General features: G+C 35.2%; 1 protein-coding gene across 6 annotated transcripts in view; it reads left to right on the forward strand.

Annotated features, from left to right (window-relative positions):
* Window positions 1–19,469, forward strand: part of ARAP2 (ArfGAP with RhoGAP domain, ankyrin repeat and PH domain 2) — a 191,078-nt gene that overhangs the window by 133,413 nt on the left and 38,196 nt on the right. For all 6 annotated transcript variants that reach the window (XM_025436964.3, XM_035714086.2, XM_049108710.1 and 3 more), the window contains 3 exons: window positions 1,816–1,890; window positions 5,467–5,584; window positions 13,925–14,053. In XM_025436964.3, the coding sequence (XP_025292749.3) occupies window positions 1,816–1,890; window positions 5,467–5,584; window positions 13,925–14,053 (322 nt within the window). The remainder of the gene's footprint in view (window positions 1–1,815; window positions 1,891–5,466; window positions 5,585–13,924; window positions 14,054–19,469) is intronic.

Genomic DNA, 19,469 nt, shown 5'->3' on the forward strand with positions numbered 1-19,469 from the left:
GGACACCAATGTAAATAATATCAATGGGTCAAATATATTCTTTTTATAGATATACACAGGGAATGAGGTAAATGCTAACTTATTAGTCAAACTCTAAATTTACCTTATTCCTGATATCAGAGAAGTCATTGGAGGTACCATTCCATATGAAGCCGGGGAGTAAAGGCTTCCATTCTAGTGCTCGAGATCCCTGAGTACTAGTACCGTGATATCCTACTTACCTAAGAAAGCTTCTCCTCTATTTTGACCTTAAGTAAGAAATGCAGCCTCCAGAGGAGTTAACACTAAAAAAAATCTGACTTACCAGTTCTCTTGAATTACTGCTTTTTGGGGAGTTTCAGTATTGAAATAAAGTGTTGTGTGAGCCCAAAGGATAATCTTTGGCAGCATTACCTATGTTGTTATTAGATGAAGTATGAGTGTCCTCCTGCATTTTTATCTTTTGTATTCATACTACAACAATGAAATGAGTCTTGGCTGCTTTTTAATTAAGTACAAGTCAGTAAATAGAAGAAAAGAATTGTCTATAAAATAGAGTAATTGGACAAGAAAAGTAGAGGACTTCGGAGAAACCTGTTCTTTTGCTTGTGTTTTTCTCTAATGCATTCAAAACTCTGCTATGGTGTATTTTTTTGACAGCCTCCATGTCTTCTCCCTGTTTGAATTTCGTAGCTATTCTTGTTTTGGCTTCTCTTTATGAGTCCTTTGTGTTTGCGTTTTTAATTTTTAAAATGTGTCCTTCCTGGAGAGCTGTTTATGCAAACACAGTGAAAAGTAGAAATGTCAACTGTATCTTTTCTTCCCTTGAATTTTTGTGTAGCATATCGAAAGTGAGGAAGAAAAATTAGAAATAAGCTATTCTAAGTCGGTAGAGCCAGAATAATTAAGAACACTTCCTCAAAGTACATTTTTAATGTTTTCCTCACTAATTTGTTCATCAGGTTTTATTTTTAGGCAAATTTAACTTCAGAATGATTGTTTCTCCAATATGATCATTTTTTTTTTAGTTGGGAGATATTATTTCTAAGTGGTTACATAACTTGAGGCAATTTCTGAAAAAAGCTATCCCCAATTTTTTCATAGATTTATTTGATTCTTCGTTAATCTTTTCCACATTATGCTGTCGATATACATAGTGATAGTTTATGGTTTTTGTTTTCTGGATTTTCTCTTCTTCACTAAATGTCTCCTGGGTTATCATAGTGACCCAAATATTAGAACGGTAAATGGTTGGCTGAAGATAATTAAAATAAAAATTTATCTTCTTCATCTACTTTATTCTATCACTTCACTTTTTTTTTTTTTTTTTGGCTAAATACACTTTCTCTATTTTTAGTTTTAATATAGCTCCAACCTAATTTATCCTCAAGTTTCAATTTTTCACATACCTCTTTGAAAATTTAGCAACACCTATTTCCCCTTTTAATTATTGATATGATACCCACACTGTAGATTAGAGGGCAATTACATATGGATCATTTTCACTTCTCATTTTGCCTATCCTATTAATATACATAGTGATGGCTCTTATAATTTCTGTTGTTGAAGTCAGCATATTCTCATTGTAGCCAGATGCATTATTTTACTAAGAATAATGACTATTTTAGGACATTAAACTCTTGACTAAGAGATAAAAAAAATTGCACTGTAATTATATCATTTGTGTAGATTCCTTGTCAACCACATCTGGAAAAATGGGTATCATGCTATTGACAGGCTCATTCAACTACTTTGAAATATTTAGCAATAGGACTAGGATTTTCTGTCTTAAGTGTCATACTTATATTTGCTGTTTTCACATCTGCCCCTTTCTAGGTTTCCCAGGCTGGAGATTTACTAATTGAAGTCTATGTAGAAAAGAAGGAACCTGACTGCAGTATTATAATTCGGGTGAGTCCTCAAGGTGGATGTAAACTTTTGGAAATTGCAAGTATTAGTATTCAGTAATTAGGTATCTTGAATTTTCCATTATTTTTTTGTATTTTTATCTGTCCAGTTCAAAGGACTGATTGATAGGATTGACTTTTTATTCCAATATCCTCCAGAAATTCCATGTTTTAGTCATTTGGAAAGAGAACATCTTAGATGCTCTAGGTTATGGCTAGGAGTTTCTGTAGGTTCTAGAAAATAACCTGATCTCAAATTTTGTTCCTCTTACTCTGAGTTGAAATTGTTTCACCTGTAAAATGGGGAAAAATTAGAGTATTTACATTTTATCATTGATGTGAGTCTTCACTAAAATACTGCATTACAAAACAGTAAGTTGCTTGGCACATAAGTGTTTAATAAATAATTAATACCACTAGTCCTGTATTATTTTTATTATTTATTTTATTATTTATTTCAGTTGGTCATTACCTCAGCCCCAGGGGGTAGGTGAAGCAAGTAATGTCTCAAGTTTACATGAAAAACTGGGAATTAAAAGTATTAAGGCCAACACACACTGGGGTCATCCCATTTCTGACCTCATGGTCATCATACTGATTTGTATATTCCTTAGAGTAATAATTCCCAAAGCATGCTTTCCACTCTTGTGTTCTAGACTTCCTGTCTTTCAATTTACTTGAATATTGGAAATTCTTCTCTGTTTTAGGAATATGATACTTTTTTTTTTTTTATCGTGAATTAAAGTATCCTCCTTATGGGGTCATATCCTGTACTTAGTCTGCCTGAGGGAGAGTAACAGTGATAATTCAGATTCCTGCTTAGTTAAGACTACATTCTTGGGATGAGGAAAACATTCTGCTATCTAAAGTCTAAGATTTATTTATCTATCTATCTATCTATCTATCTATCTATCTATCTATTTATTTATTATAGTCACACAGAGAGAGAGAGAGAGAGAGAGAGAGAGAGAGGCAGAGACACAGGCAGAAGGAGAAGCAGGCTCCATGCACTGGGAGCCCGACGTGGGATTCGATCCCGGGTCTCCAGGATCGCGCCCTGGGCCAAAGGCAGGCGCCAAACCACTGCGCCACCCAGGGATCCCCTAAAGTCTAAGATTTAAAAAAAGTTTTATGTATTTCTGGACTTTAGTTTTGTTAAATACATTGTAATTATTAATCTGTACTTTTTAATTGATTACATATTAAGTCTGTGTAGCACTGGTCATTAACTCACTGAGAACATAGAGTGAACTACTGTAATCATAAGTTTTGTCCCTAAGAGGGCAGGAACCTTGACCACATCAAATTTCTTATGCTGATGGTGGTATGTTGGTAATAGGAGACACAAGGAAGTAGTACATACAGTCAGCACAGGTTCATCAGTAACTAGAAGAGGTATTCAGAGCACATGACCTAACTCCCTCTACACACAAACTCTCTAATAGCTCATTTTAACTTTGTCCTACTTAAAAGACCATAACACAAGCTATTACAATTGAACAAATTTCTTACTTATTTTAAGTGTATGCCCATAAAGGACTGTCTAGTTTCACTTATAACAACTCCCAAATTCTCTTTAAAAACAACGAAAACATATAAAAATAATCATTAACATTTGCTTCATGCTTAAGACTTTAGAAAACTCTTCAGTTATATTTATTTCAGTTGGTCATTACCTCAGCCCCAGGGGGTAGGTGAAGCAAGTAATGTCTCAAGTTTACATGAAAACAAACTGGGAATTAAAAGTATTAAGGCCAACACAAACCGGGGTCATCCCATTTCTAACCTCATGGTCATCATACTGATTTGTATATTCCTTAGAGTAATAATTCCCAAAGCATGCTTTTTGTAGTTCTAGTAGTTCTAGGAATTTTTTTTGTCCTTGGGAGTCTTCTGGGACAAGGAATGGAGTTCTGTTTCTCCATTCCTATGTCAACCTGAGTCACTCCCTGCTGACTCTTTCACAGTTTGGTTTCTCCATAATTTATTATTTTAAGAAAGGGTTATGCTTCGGGACACCTGGGTGGCTCAGTGGTTGAGCATCTGCCTTTGGCTCAGGTCATGATCCCTGGGTCCTTTGATGGAGTCCCACATCAGGTTCCCCACAGGGAGCCTGCTTCTCCCTCTGCCTGTATCTCTGCCTCTCTCTCTCTCTCTCTCTCTCTCTCTCACGAATAAATAAATAAATAAAATATTTTTAAAAAAGAAAGAAAGGGTTATGCTTCTTAAAAAAAAAAAAAAAGTGAGGGATCCCTGGGTGGCTCAGCAGTTTAGTGCCTGCCTTTGGCCCAGGGCATGATCCTGGAGTCCTGGGATCAAGTCCCACATCAGGCTCCTTGCATGGAGCCTGCTTCTTCCTCTGCCACTGTCTCTGCCTCTTTCTCTCTGTGTCTCTCATGAATAAATAAATAAAATCTTTTAAAAAAATGTTAAAGCTATTCAGATGAACATCATTGAAATGATTCATCTAATATTTCTGTTACTTAAAGTTTTCTGATTTTCCCAGATAGAGGTTTTTTTAAATTCTTTTTAAGATTATATTTCATTGGACTTTTAAAAATAGAAACCAGTGTACTTTATTGTATCATTAATATATTCCACTATACATTCCACAAAGTCCAGGAGATAGATTGTAGGAGTTAACTGTAACAAAAAGTGTTTTGTTTCTTATATGTGTGTAATATGCTTGTGGTCAAGAATGGACAGGAGAAATGGTAATGAGCACATTCTTTTTTGAAGAAACTTTTAAAGAGATAACATACTTTACTGAAATTATACAAAGTAGGTTGCAGTTGCAATATCCTAATGTTTAAAACATCTTCTGTTTGTTTAACATTATAACTAAATTCATACTGAGAAAAGCCAGCTTGCTTTTGTCCAGTATGCATTTAAGATTGGCAGAAACAGAAGAAAGAAGAAACAAATCAAAAATCCCAAAACTCCCTGAAGAAGATGGTGTTGCTTATGCCATGGCCTGAGGCTGTGGGACTCTTGTGGAGCTGGCCCCAAGGCTGGCACTGCACACTCTGCCCTCTGCCCTGCAGTCCTGGCTCCAGCATGCTTTGGTAGCCCACCATCTGTCACTTGGCAGGCAGGGCACACCACAGACCACTGAAACCCTGGGGCTTTTTGGCATAGTAGACAGCAGTCGATTGTGTGTAATTCAGGGCCCAGACTGAACAAACCAAACCACTTTGAACTCTTGATTATTGAACTGATGAATGAAAATTGTTAGTCCTGGAATACCACTGGATTCATTGTCTGGTGAAGGTCTTTCTGCGTATGACTAGGTATAGTCTTCCCTCCTTGAGTGAGCTAATTAATCACTAAGCAAGAAAAAAAAATTCTTCCTGATGTCTATATTATAGTATCTTTTTTTTTGCACTCATATTAAAATATTTTATGGAGAAGATCTGAACAGGCTGTGTTTTCTATGTGCTTAGAGAAGCTAGGTAAGCATACTAAGTAAGAAACTTGGAGCACTGTAAGTTGGTAGATGGGGTGAGAGCACTACTAGCTCTGTCATTAGTTGACTTCTGTGTCTGACATTCCTTCTGAAGAAACTTTACCTCTCTCGTAGATATCTCCAGTGATGGAAGCAGAGGAATTAACTAATGATATATTAGCAATAAAAAATATAATTCCTACAAAAGGCGATATCTGGGCCACATTTGAAGTCATTGAAAATGAAGAGCTAGGTAAGTGATTTTCATGCTAAGATTCTTAACTTCCTTACAGTGCGAAGAAGTACTATTTTTGTGACAAGTCATTACAGACATTTTATGCTTTTTTTTTTTCATTTTATGCTTTTTAAAGATTAATATCTCATTTTGAATTCCCTTCTGCCTCGGTGCGTGTGTTAGTATGTTATTGCCCCTTGAGGTTGCCCTCCTATGATTTTACTCATCTCAACAGTTAGATTATTTAATTGACTATAAAAATATAGTGCAAAGCATTAGGTGCTATGTTGCTGCTTTACGAAATAGGCCTTTGTTTATAAGGACAAGCGGTTTGATTTGTAACAATATTCTAAATGGCCACCCACCTCATTCCGATATGTTACCCTTTTAACAAAAACAAAGAATGTTCATTTAAAAGATGATTTGTTATTTTAAAAGACAATTTGTGTTAAGCCTAGTGGAAGCTTCTTTTTTGGGTTTTCCCCTTTCATCTGTCTTTAGTGGAGTGAATCAGATACTTGTCATCTTTTATCTCAGACGTGGAAGGATAAAGGGAGCTTTGAAAACACCTTGACTACCCCAGTAGTCAAATGCTGAATAAGCTTTACATTCTAATGACACCATTTGGTGGTTAAAGACCTGTAGGAAAAAAAAAAAAAAAAAAAGATGCAGAATATCTCTGTACCTTGACCATCTGTCTAGCTGATACCTCCTAAGGTCTTGGGACCCTTTCAAGTATACTTGTCAAACCGCCAAAAGTAGTCTTGCCACCTGCAAGCTCAAGATAGAAATTGAAATTCAACGTTAAAATACCCCATCGTGTATTATTAGGAGTGTTGCAGTCAGTGTTAGAAGGAAATGGGATGTCAGATACTTTGTCTTTTTGTTAGTTCATCTTGATGTTTTCATACCAAGCATGAAAACATGGTTCTTTAAAAATCTAATTTGTATTAAAAAGTAATTTTATACTATTCATTGTGAGGAGTCAGTGGCTCCCATGTTTTAGTGTTGGTTCACACTGTGTCTCCCCATATTCAGTCATCCCCATGTACAGAAAGTGCTCCGGCAGATGAGCACTGCGGCCCACTACTTCTAAGCTCAGGTGAGCTTAGAAGCTCACCCTCTTTGCTTCAGGTTTTTTTTTTTGTTTTGTTTTGTTTTGTTTTGTTTTCCTCTCTGTAGCCTTTATTGTTAATGGCCATTCCCTTTCCCTTTCCCTTTGAAGGTCTTCAATGTTTTTGATGCTGTGTGGTTTCTCCTCCTGGCCCTCTCACTGTTTTATCTTATTTGTCACTTCTTCTTCTGTCTATCCCCTACGTGGTAGATTTCTGCTGACTCCATCTCCTTTGCTATCTTTTCTCACTTTACATGTTCTTTATAGACAATCCCCTCTTCCTCTGTGCTTGCCCAACCTGGAGGAGCTGGGGTTTTCCCACTGTACCTTTACTCGCCCCCATCTGGCCTGCCTGTTGACCTCCTTTAAAACCCATACTAAAGGTTCCATTGCACTTTGTCTTATCTTTTCTTATAGTGCCTATCATGTGGGTTTATGTTTGTCTCTTGATGAGAACTCCTTAGAAGGAAAGAGGGGCTTTCTTTCTTTTGTCTTTAGTGTCTGGCATAGTCCCTTGTACATAGTTGCCATGCAATTAAAGTCTACTGGTGAAGCACAGTTTTGCATTACTATAGGTATATGGGTGGTATAGTCTTTTGATTTTTGTTGCTGCTTCATTTTAAGGAAAGGGGGTATAGGTTACTAGATTCATCATAATTGTGAGTAAAAGATAACTGTCAGTATTACTGCCAAAAGTATCTTTCTGAATCACAAATAAGATCATATTGTTCCACCCTTTAAGGGTTTAAAACCCTTCGTTATTTTTTCATTGCCCATCCTTCAAGATCCAGTTCAAATAACCCTTCTTCCATGTTGATGTTTAGATGAACATAGTTTTCACTGAGCTTTTTCTGATTATTTGTTTATTGATCTATAATACTGCATATTATCAGACTAGTAGAATAGTAATGTATATACATCTGATTCTGTCTTAGACCATATGTTTTTCAGGACATTTACCACATTTTTTTAGACATTTACCATATTTTTTTAGACCTTTATATCTGTCACTATCTCTAATATAGTGCATTGGTGTGGAACATTTCCTACAAATATCTTGTTAACTAAGGTGGAACAAAAAATAGATGCATTCTGGACTTGAGTGACTTGGACTGTGATTAGCTCTATCAAAATGTGAAAGGTACATGCAAAGTGACTCCTGCTTACAAATTAGGAATCACTAGGAGATAGATCTCAAGGCCCTGGTTAGTTCTTAGATAGCTGATTGTTTCCTAAATGCTTCTGTTTCTGTTGTTTTTATTAGGATATCCTCAGCAAAATCATGAATCATGGATTTGGGGGTAGCCAGCCTCTCCCTACTGCCCTTAATCTCTCAGGAATTGAGTCAAAGCATTTCCCTGTGTCACATCATTGGAGCTCTGTGCCTTTGGGCATTGGTGCTCCTGACTGAAGGAGCAAGCAGAATGAAGGAGGATAGGAAGGAAGTATAATATATAGCTAGAAGAGAGATTGCAGTGTATCTGGAAACATCATTATTAGACTTTTCTTGGGAAATGAGATCTCTCTTGCTTCCTCTGAAAATGAGTATCAATTTGCATATGACAATCAGTTCATCACAAATGTAAGACTCTATTGAGTTTTTACTTGTTGTTCCTTCTCTCCAATTAAAAAAGTTATCTTGATGAAAATATAAAAAGACGTAGGAGACCTCAAGTTGTTTCAATTCGTGACTATCTAAATATATAACCAAAGGAACACCCCATGCACACCAAGAAAATACATTTGATGGAGTTAAGAATTCAGATTTGGCATGGTTTTAATATTTGGTCAACTTTTTAAGTAGAATTCTCCAGAAGAGGAAACTAAGATCATTTTTACTGCTTCTAAGGGACCAGTGCTAAGAAAGCATCAGAGGGGCCTATGATTTTGCTGGCTTCTGAAGCAGATGGGAACCTGTGCACTCCACCTGACCTTCTGAAATGTTAAAAGCTTTATTTCTAGTAACATGCAGGGAAGATAAAGTGAAATATAAAAAGAAGATAAAAGTGAAGGCGTTGGTAGTCACAAGATTGTAGTTGATAGGAAAAATGTCAGCAAGGAATTGCCACTTTTTCAAATGTAAGTATAAATCCCCAAGTAACAAAGTAACCAAAAATAAATCAATAGGTAAATAGGTAAATAAGTGAACCAGAAGTGCTGGATTTTAATATCATATCCATTGCCCCTTTTTATAATAAATATTTTGTAATGTTCCCTTTACTCTTTGAGATAAGCTATTATACTTTTTAAGAAATTAATATGCTTCCCTAATTATATAAAAATAAGAGGAAAATATGTATTATATAAATGCTCAGATACTCCTATATGGTTCAGGATAATGAAAATAGATTTGTAAACCTATAAATGGAATTACCATAGATTTGACAACTATTAATGCAGACACATGTTGATTTGTGACTCATGTATCATTAACATCATTATTGTCATTGGTGAAATGGTGTCTTAGTCCATTCAGACCACTATAACCAATCTGTAGATGGGGGCTTATAAATAGTAGAAATTATTTTTCACAGTATAGTTCTGAAGGTTAGGAAATTTCACAAAATCAAGGTGACAGCAGATTCAGTGTCTGGTGATGGCCTGCTTTCAGCTTCATAGAGGGCTGTCTTTGCTCGCTCACATGGTGGAGGGAGCTCTTTGGGGTCTCTCTTATTTTACAAAATCCCATTCATGAGGGTGCTGTGCTTATGACCTCCAAAAGGCCCTGTCTACTAATACCATCACATTGGGGATTAGGTTCCAACAGACAAAGAGTGATCTTATTTTGCTAATATGGTAGTCAGATTGATGGAAAAATGTGTCTTAGTAAAACCTATATTTTGAGAATTTATATGTAAAGCTGAGTTAGATGGATTCTAGGCTTAGATAATTTATGAATTAGTTTTCCCTCTAAGTGAATATCTGGTAAGACCTTTGAAATTTGTACTAGATAGAAAAAAAGTCATTTTTTGTCTGATTCTTTGAAAGATACCAAGCATCCTTAACCTACTGCTTGCCAGTCATTAAGACATGCTGAAACCCATCCAAGAAGAGGGTATCACCTTTATCCAGAGCTAACCTTCTCAAGTATGCTTTTATTTTAATACTTCATCTTAAAACCAAAGCTGTCTTTTGCAGATTAGCCCTATATCCTCAGGGCATTCACATGCTGGAAAAGAAAATAAACTAATAACCACTGGGATGGGGGAGGCACTCATTTAAGTAGGCTTCTTCACTGAGAGGTTCAGGTTTGTGAAGCAGTTACTTTCTCTGAAGCAATATCATAACAGCGTTTTCTTGTTTCTTCCTCATAGTTACTGTGATATGGAAGATGTGTACAATTTTAATCAAGATTCTTTCTAGCCCCTCTCCTGATGACACAGAAAGTACTTTCACCCTCTGATTGTAGACAGGACTCTCTGATTGTGTGGACAGGACAGAGAAAAATTTGCATAGCTCTTAGTTTGGCACTAAGAATTTAACTATTGAGGGAATCATCATTTCAGGAAGTCCTGTGTCATTATTGCCAGAAATTTAAGGACAATGCCTATTATTTGGAGTGGAAAATGGATAGCTCTCTCTTTAACAAGGGAGGCCAGGTTTATTCTGTGAACCTGATTTTAAGATATTGATAATGTGATTTACCTAGCTAAATAACCACCTTCTTCACCTTTTCTTCTCAAATAACTGCAGTGAATTTTCAGCAATTTTTGTACTAGACACAGTGTGCAACTGAGTTATTTATTTCTAGTAATGCCCTAATGCCAGATGACATGCATACCATATAATCTATCATGACAGATGGTTGCAAATGGAACTATAAATAAAAACTTGTTTATTGGTAGGAATTTATATTCCAGCAATGTTTGATGTCTCAATTTTTCCTGCCTTATTATCTCTTAAGGTGGATTTTAATGCCATTTTATAAATGTGGCATTTGATAGTCTAATAATGCCTATCTTTTCATCTCATGTTTCAGCTCTTGCTTTAAATGAAGAAACTTGGATCCGTCAGGATTTTCATTCTTCTGAAGTATTTCATACTATGATACTGATGAGAAAAACATACTCGACAAATTTTTTTTTTTTGCAAATCTATATTTACTTCTATATCTACAGTCCCAGTTATACTGTGACTTCACTATAGCTAAGAACACTTTAGAACTATCACTGTAGTATCTACTTGTAGTGACCCTCTTTTTCATATAAATCTTCTTGTAATAAAGAAGAGGGAGATTTTGTTTCAATCCAGATACTGTGTTCCAGTTAGGAATACAATTCTCACTTCCAAACCAATTGTGGACTTGTCCATTTCCTTAAGTGCAGGATGTTGAAACTTTCTTGGTATTCTTTCTACCATCTTCTCACCAAAGATAAGCAAATTAAGAGAGAAGTACGAACTGACCCTGTTTTTCACTTTTGTTACCTGTTTTGGCCCTCAAAAAAATCTTAGCAAGTTGATGCTTTTTTTTTTTTCCCGAATTTCATGTGAAAAAATCATTTTGGGGATTTACTTAGTTACCCCAAATAAAAGTTAAGTGTGGAGTTTAAAAACATTGGGCTTGGAAGTCAGATAGATTTGAGGTTCAAATCTTTGTTCTTCCCTTGAACAAGGTAGGGTTTGACTTTAGGGATGTCGACTCTGATCCTTGGGTTTTATGCATGTAATATGAATGATACCTAATGAAGAATGCTGTGTAGATTAAAAGTGACAATGGATGCAAAGTATCAGATATATATATAATGTCTCATACATAGTTATTCCAGAAATGTCAGCTGTTAATGGTGTCAGTAGTGTCCCAAAGATTGCAAGTAGTAGAACCAAGAATTAGATAATGTCAAATGTGAAGAGTACTCATGATATTACTAGTTATTTCCATTAAAAAAAAAAAATACAGTTAGGACAGCCTGGGTGGCTCAGCGGTTTAGCACCACCTTCCGCCCAGGGCCTGATCCTGGAGACCTGGGATCGAGTCCCATGTCGGGCTCCCTGCGTGGAGCCTGCTTCTCCCTCTGCCTGTGTCTCTGCCTCTCTCTCTCCTCTCTGTATTCTCATGAATGAATGAATAAAATCTTTTTAAAATAGTTAATTCTAAGTATAACCTCCATTAATAGAAGACAACTATTTATGGAGTAGTCAACAATTGAATTTATAACTTTGGCAACTTATGGGAAATTATAATTTTTGTCAAATGTTTTAGAGAATTACTTCAAGAAAAATGGGATTGATAAAAAGCACAGAAGATTTTGTCTGGTTTACAAAGAATTTTGTCTAGGGATGCCTGGGTGGCTCAGCGTTAAGTGCTTGCCTTTGGCTCATAGTGTGATCCTGGAGACCTGGGATTGAGTCCCACATTGGGCTCCCTCCATGGAGCCTGCTTCTCCCTCCACCTGTGTCTCTGTCTCTGTCTCTCATGAACAAATAAACAAAATCTTAAAAAAAAAAAAAACCTTTGCTGATTCATTTGCAAATATTTTCTCTAGAAATTGACAAGATACTTCACTCCTTGAGTATTTATTTATTGAATGTCTGTTATATACGTAGCTGTCTGCTATGTGGAAGAAGTGTATTTGTAAATAGGTAGATTTGTCTTTAAGATGTATGACCTAGTTGCTCGAGTTTTTTTTTTTGTTGTTTGTGTTTTTTTTTTTTTCTTGTAATTGCCATTGTCATAGTGAGTAGGCTTGCTCCAATAAGCACAGAATGCAGAACTGCATTTCATTATACTGAACAGTTAGCAGAAATCTGATTCTTTACACTGGAAGCAGAAAATTGTTTTCTTCTTCTGTGGACTTGAGATTATTGATATTCTGGAATGCTGTGGTCATAGCAGGGAAGATCAGTATTGAGGATGTGATTTGGTCATTTTACTTTTGATTTTACCACCAATGAAAATATCGTGGTTACCAAATGAGTATGATGCTCTTGACATGCTCTTTCCTGTTTGTCATTAACATTCTTACTTCAACTGAAAATGAAACCAGAATGCGGTGCTCTTTGTATTTAGGAAGAGATGAAAGAGTTGAACTGACTTATATATGGCTATGATCTTGAGAGACCAACATCAGCATCTTTATGTTAAAGCTGATGTTCTTGCTATTTCAATTATGCCATTTTCAGGGTGCTGTAAAAGGTTTGAATTTCCTTCTTTCTGAGCATGTTTCTGTTGTAATATTTTATTAACTGATTGTCATATTTTGATCAGGAAAAAACTATGAAGCTTTGATTGTAATTGTAAAAACCAGATTTTTTTATCTCTATGCTAAAAATTTGTGATACATTTAAAAATATGATTACCTAAAATAAAACATACAGATGAGTACTTATTAAGAAGAAGTCTGTAAGATGTCGTTAACTTCTTGCTTTTGGACTATTATATCAACAGTTATTGTATAATATTATATAACATTTAATAACCACATAACATTTCTGATTGAGGGATCCCTGGGTGGCACAGCGGTTTGGCGCCTGCCTTTGGCCCAGGGCCCGATCCAGGAGACCCTGGATCGATTCCCACGTCGGGCTCCTGGTGCATGGAGCCTGCTTCTCCCTCCGCCTGTGTCTCTGCCTCTCTCTCTCTCTCTCTCTATGACTATCATAAATAAATAAAAATTTAAAAAATTTTTTTTAAAAAAACATTTCTGATTGATATTTTCACTAATATGAATGACTTAGAAGTATTCTATGACTGTTTTGATCCATTCTCTGTTGAAGGCACATTTTATAATTTCTATTAATTGACTATGATATTATCAGCTATAAATTGTTCACTGGTATTGATAAAAAATTATAACATGATAATCATGTTGGGATAAACAAAGGTTATTACTACTGAACAAAATTAACTTTGCTAGTCCTTTTGCAATTAAGTACTTGCCTATGCAAATAGCTTTCCATAAGCAAACCACAATGTTACCTGAATTAAAAAGAAAATAGAATAAGAAACTGGTTTCTTTTACAAAAGGATAGCATTATTTCTGAGATTTTTATCTAAAAGATAGCACCTCTGAAGTTTTTTTTTTAATAGCTGAATAACAAATGTCCATGAACACATTCATTTATGAGCTAAATTTCATCATATTCTTAATGGTGTTCTAGGTGTTAGGGTCTCTTTTAGGTAGTCTAAGAATTATTATGGTATAACATAAGATATGGTTATATTTTTTATTGCACACAGATCTTTTTTAAATTTATAAAAACTGTGATAATTTTTTTTCAGTTTGATTTGGTTTTATTTTTTGCAGAACGCCCCCTTCACTATACAGAAAATGTGTTGGAACAGGTTCTTCGGTGGAGTTCATTAGCTGAACCTGGCTCTGCATATCTTGTGGTGAAGAGATTCTTAACCATTGACACAATTAAACACTATAATGGTAGGTGTTGTTATTTCATGTTGCAACCACAATTGAAAATTCAAGTGACAAAAGGCTACTTATTATGGCATAAGTATTATTTGATAATATAAAAAAATGGGAAGCTAAATACAGAACCTACTTGATACAGTATTGTAGAATAAGAGGAAAAATATATAGACAGGAGTACCAAGTGTCAGATTCAGATTTTTGGAGAATAGCACTTAGCTAATAGTGGCTAATTTGACAGTCCCAAGTTGAGGTTTTTGGAATGAATGGTTTATTTTTAAAAGGAACTTTGAACTTTTTGTAATACTTAATGTACTTTTCTAATTTTTAGGTAGATAATGATTCTTCTTCCTGAATTCTCTGGGCATTAAGAGGTGCAAGTTATACATGCTCTGACACTGAGTGCTTGTTGTTATTCCCACTTATTTTGGGGTGATATTAGAAAAAAATAAGTACAACATGGCATACTTCCAATAAGGATACTTGCCACCCAGATGGGAGAAAACGTGTACACATGTAATGTTAAATAAGTTAGCTAGCACAAGGAAAACATGCCAGCCTTACAAGGGTTCAGAGACCCGTTTATCTCAAAACTGATTCTTCTGTTGTCATTAACTGACAAATTGGAAAAAAGATTTTCAGCCAGGACTCTATATAAACCAACTCTGAAAGCAAAGGATTTAAGTTTTATAAGATAAAACTTACAACTTTTTCAACTTATATTAATAATAACTGTTACTATTTATTAATCACATAGCATTAACTGAGGTCTGTACCTAGCAAAGCTCAATTAAGGTCTTTTTTAAACTTCCCAGTGATTATATTGTCATTTGAAATTTCCAAATGGGGAAAGAGAAGTGCAGAGAAATGAAGTAATTTGCCCCAGATCATACAGTTACTAAATATTGGATTTGAGAACAGATTGGTCTGTCTTCTAATTTTATCTGTATGTACAGCTCTTAAATGCTGTAAACCTGCTTAGAAGAATTTCACGCTCTCCAGCTAATAGCCATAGAGCACTAAGCTCTTAATTGTACCATAGCCAATCTGATAAATTTCTGATTTCATGATAATGTCCTAATCTGTTCTGGTGGCTATAACTACAATAGTCTGGCTGGCTTATAAACAAAAGAAATTTATTTCTCACGGTCTGGAGATTGGAATTCTGTGATGAAGATGCCAGCATGGTCAAGTTCTGGTGAGAGCCTGCCTTCTTCAGGTTGCAGACTTCCTTTCTTCTTGTATCCTCACAGGGTGGAGAGCAAAGAAAGGAAGCAAGCTCTCTTGTGACTCTTACTAGGACACTAGTCCTACATGAGGGCTCCACCCACTGGCCTCATCTAACCCTAATTACCTTCCTAAAGGTCCCACTTCTTGCTATCATCATACCAGGAGGTAGGGTTTCAACATATAAATTTGGGGGGGACACAAACATTCAGTCCATCACGTGTCCCTTATATTTTATATATCTATCCTTTATCTTATAATTACCTGAAAGCATTTTTTTCAGAAGGTGAGCAATATAACAACTTCTGTGTCACTCTGGTCTTCTAGGCATCTAAATAAACAGAACAAGCATTATTGTTCTTGCTGGAGAAATTTAGCCTTTTAGGAACCATTATCTTGTTTTAAATTCCTTTATTATGTCTGCATATGTGTTTGACAACATGCCTATACCTCTTAAGGACTGCAACAGAAATTTTCTCTAGTCATACAAATGGGACATGATGTTGTAGAGCAGTGGTTCTCAGGTTGGTGCACTTTTGTTCTCCAAGGGACATTTGGAAATGTCTGCAGACATTTCTGACTCCCAACTAGATGGAGTGGTGTTTCTGGTATTTAGTGAATAGTGACTGGAGATGCTGCTAATCATCCTACAAAACACAGGAGAGCTCTTCACAAAGAATTATTTGGCTCAAAATGTCAGTGGGTGCCCATGTTGAGAATCTACCATTTAGATAATCTATGAAATCTCTCCTAGCTCTTAAATTCTCTTATTCTTTCATGTTGACACTGAGATGAAGAAAAAGTATTGAGCTTATGAACCAAGTCCTGTCAACATTATGAAGTATATATAATAGGTTCTCATGGTTTCTTTTCTTTTACTAAGTCATCTTTTCAGGTACATTTTTGTTTTCCTGGTATGAATTCTCCTTTTCCTTTTTTCAGTGTTCCTCCTAAATGTCTCCAAATTTACCATGTTGCAAAATAGTTGAACCCATACCTAGGCATAATACCTTAGCCCTTTTGAATGCTAATGGATTGGCTAGATGAATAAAAACAGACTAGACCTTAAAAGGTTGTGATATAAAAGAAAGTTTTGTGCAGGTAGGGGTGAGAGATAACCAATGCAAGGATACCATCAAGTGCTGTTGATCTTAAAGAAAGGAAAAAAAAAAACGACAGTGTGTACAATGAGCTGGTTGAGAGCAATCACATCTAAGTAGAATCTTTAAGTTGTTTAAGGACCCAAAAAATGGTAGAGTAGAGCAAACTGCATTGGCTCCTTTTACAACTGGGTCAGAGATTAGGTGTTATAATGATGCCTCACATGTTTCTGTGTGTCCTGTTTATAGGGTTATGAGTGTCTCTCTGGTGTGAAAGCATCAGGATTCTGTAAGGCATAGTCAAAACATCTGCAAGAAAACTGGAGAACCCAAGCAGTGGAAAACAGGCTCAAACGATAGGTTGAGTGATTTGGATGAAACATTCTCTAGGGTAAAATGGCAGCAAACTTTTGTGTTAGTCTCACATCTTGTTCATTCCTCTAATGGAGGGAGAGCCATAAAATGCATGCTTATCCCCTGCACTATCCCTACTGTTTGCCAAACCAGTATCCAACTTGTTATTATAATATCTGTAGTTCTTTCTACCAGGAAATTATTTCTCTTTGCATGAAAAAGAAGAGTCAGGTTTTAGAGGAACATATCAGCAAATAGATCAACTGGACCATTTTGTATTAGTAATTATGTATTTTTGGTCAAAAATAGGAGTACCTATACAGTAAATATTGCAAAAAATTTTTGTCTTCTACCCAATAAAATTTTTATAAATGCTTTTAATTAGAGCTTGATTTATATTCAGATTGTCAAAGCAAAATAATCTCCTTCATTATGGTTTGTTCTGCATCTGTGTGAATTTAGGATTGCCATTTTAAAGCAACTCTGGCCTATTGTTTATTTTTAAAATCAATTTCTTAAGTCATGATTTTTTTTCCTATCATTGTATCTTGCAGTAACCCAGAGCTTATAAATACTTCTTATGGGGTATATTTTGTGATAAATTTTAGGTCGGTTAGATATTCAGTCTACTTTATCTCTGTCTTGGCAAATGTCTCCTAAATCAATCACAATGACCACCTACTCCAGAATTATTGCTCTGTTCATTACACCCACTGCTCCTTAAAATTGAGATCTAAAAGGAAAGTAATGAAAGTAAATCAAATGTGATTCTCTGTCAATTTGTTAGCAGAAAAACTGGAATCATCTCAGAAATACATTGTTCTGCACGGCAGAAAAGGAATAGTGTGACGGATTTCTTTTTCTTAAGATTTTATTTTTCTAACCTGGGGATCAAGTGGAAATTAGCAGAATTTGAAACAAGGGTAGTTGGTTGGGACCACATTTTTTTCTTAGTAACAAATAGCTAATGTTTTAACATTTTGTTAAGATATAAAGTAGCCCTACCACATCCTTTGCACTCTTTCCATACTTGATGTCTAGTTGCCACAGGTCTTACAATCTGCCCACCTGTCCCTATCTCTATTCCCATATCTACACATACAAATATATGTGTGTGTGTTTATACATATATACGACTTGGATTTTATTAAGTGTATGTTGGTTTTTCTGATTTATGTAACAAATTACAAGCATATACTTTTGTTTGAACATTTCGGCACCTATTTGCTAAATCAAGAATTTTATCAAATAATAAGTTAAGGGCTTAGGGTAGTTTAGAAGTTTTCATTTCCTTAGTTTTTTACTTTATCTGAACAATTTAAAATGTCGACATCACAAGTAGGAGTGGATTTTAGAGTCATCCAACACTTAATTTCTGCCCATTGATTTAAGGTAATGAGGTAGCATACTTTACTTTTATAAAAGTATATGAGCATAAATAAATTTTGTGCTGCCTCTAGTTAGAAATCAATTCTGTGTTCTTCAAAAACAGCATTTTATTTCTTAGAAGCATCTTATGCCATTGCCATTATTGTAATGAGGAGTTAACTAACTTGAAATGAAAGATAATAGTCCTCAAATTTCTTTTCTACCCCATGGATTATGACTGAGACATTACGATAGGGAGAATAAAACTTCATTTAAATTGCCATTTAGATTTTGTCATAGCTAATCTCATTAGACTGTCTTTTGTTATCATTATGTCTTGTATTGAGTTAAGCTTCAGTATCTCTATCATGAGTAAACCATAAATGAATACCTTCTGTAAGGCTCCAGAATAAATAATTTTATGTTGCTAAAGTCTTATTTTAAGCATTAAAGATCTTTAAAATTACCCCAATAGAATGTAATACATTGGAATCAAGTTTTAATGATCTCAATGGGGATGAAACACTTTTAAAAAGATAGAAGATGTAACTCAAATGTGTATCCCTTTGGGTTTCTAAATTTAGATTGCTGCATATGACAGATTCTTTGGAATTAAATTTGCATTAGAATAGGATAGTTCAAAATGCAACTGCTTCTGGCAAATACAGACCTGGAAAGCTGAACCATCCTCTATCAACTGACTTAGGAAAATAAAAGAAAATAGTGTGAGTCCATAAATCATAGTCTAGCTGAAATAATTTACTTTCCACTCCCCATCATATCTTTTTGAATCCAAATGTGTATAAACGTTGAAGGTAAGCCTTGTCCATGTCAAAAGGAAGTATCCTCTTGGAAATCGATAAGTCTTCGACACTTACTATGAAGCATGAATGTTCTGACTACTTTTAATATTATAATTCTGTAGTGAGAAAACCAACTGCTGAGTTTCTATTAGGAATCTACCAGGCATCTACTGTGGAAAATTTAAAGGATTGTTAAACATTATCTTTCCCTCACAAGGAACAGAAAATCTAAATGTCTGAAATCTATTTAAATTATAAGGCTACGAACACACCATGCAGACCATGACTGCTATAGGCCAAGAAGTTTATGAAGAGCTTTCAAGCACAGAAAAGTGGTTCAATTAGTTGATTGTTGACCTCTCTTCCAACACTGGATGTTGGAATATCATTTCTTGTTTAGTAATTCTTATATGGCTTGTCCTCTGTAACAAGACTATGTCTTATTCTTTTACTCATTAAAAGTATACATTTAGTAAATTTTTAAAAATATAAATGAATAAAACACTTGTTAGTGGGCAGGTACTGACAGTTCCCCAGCGGGGCAAACTCAGCTCTTACCTGGGTAGTTAGGGAATG

The sequence above is a fragment of the Canis lupus genome, chromosome 3 (genome assembly GCF_003254725.2).
Source record: "Canis lupus dingo isolate Sandy chromosome 3, ASM325472v2, whole genome shotgun sequence".
NCBI classification, from domain to species: Eukaryota; Metazoa; Chordata; class Mammalia; order Carnivora; family Canidae; genus Canis; species Canis lupus.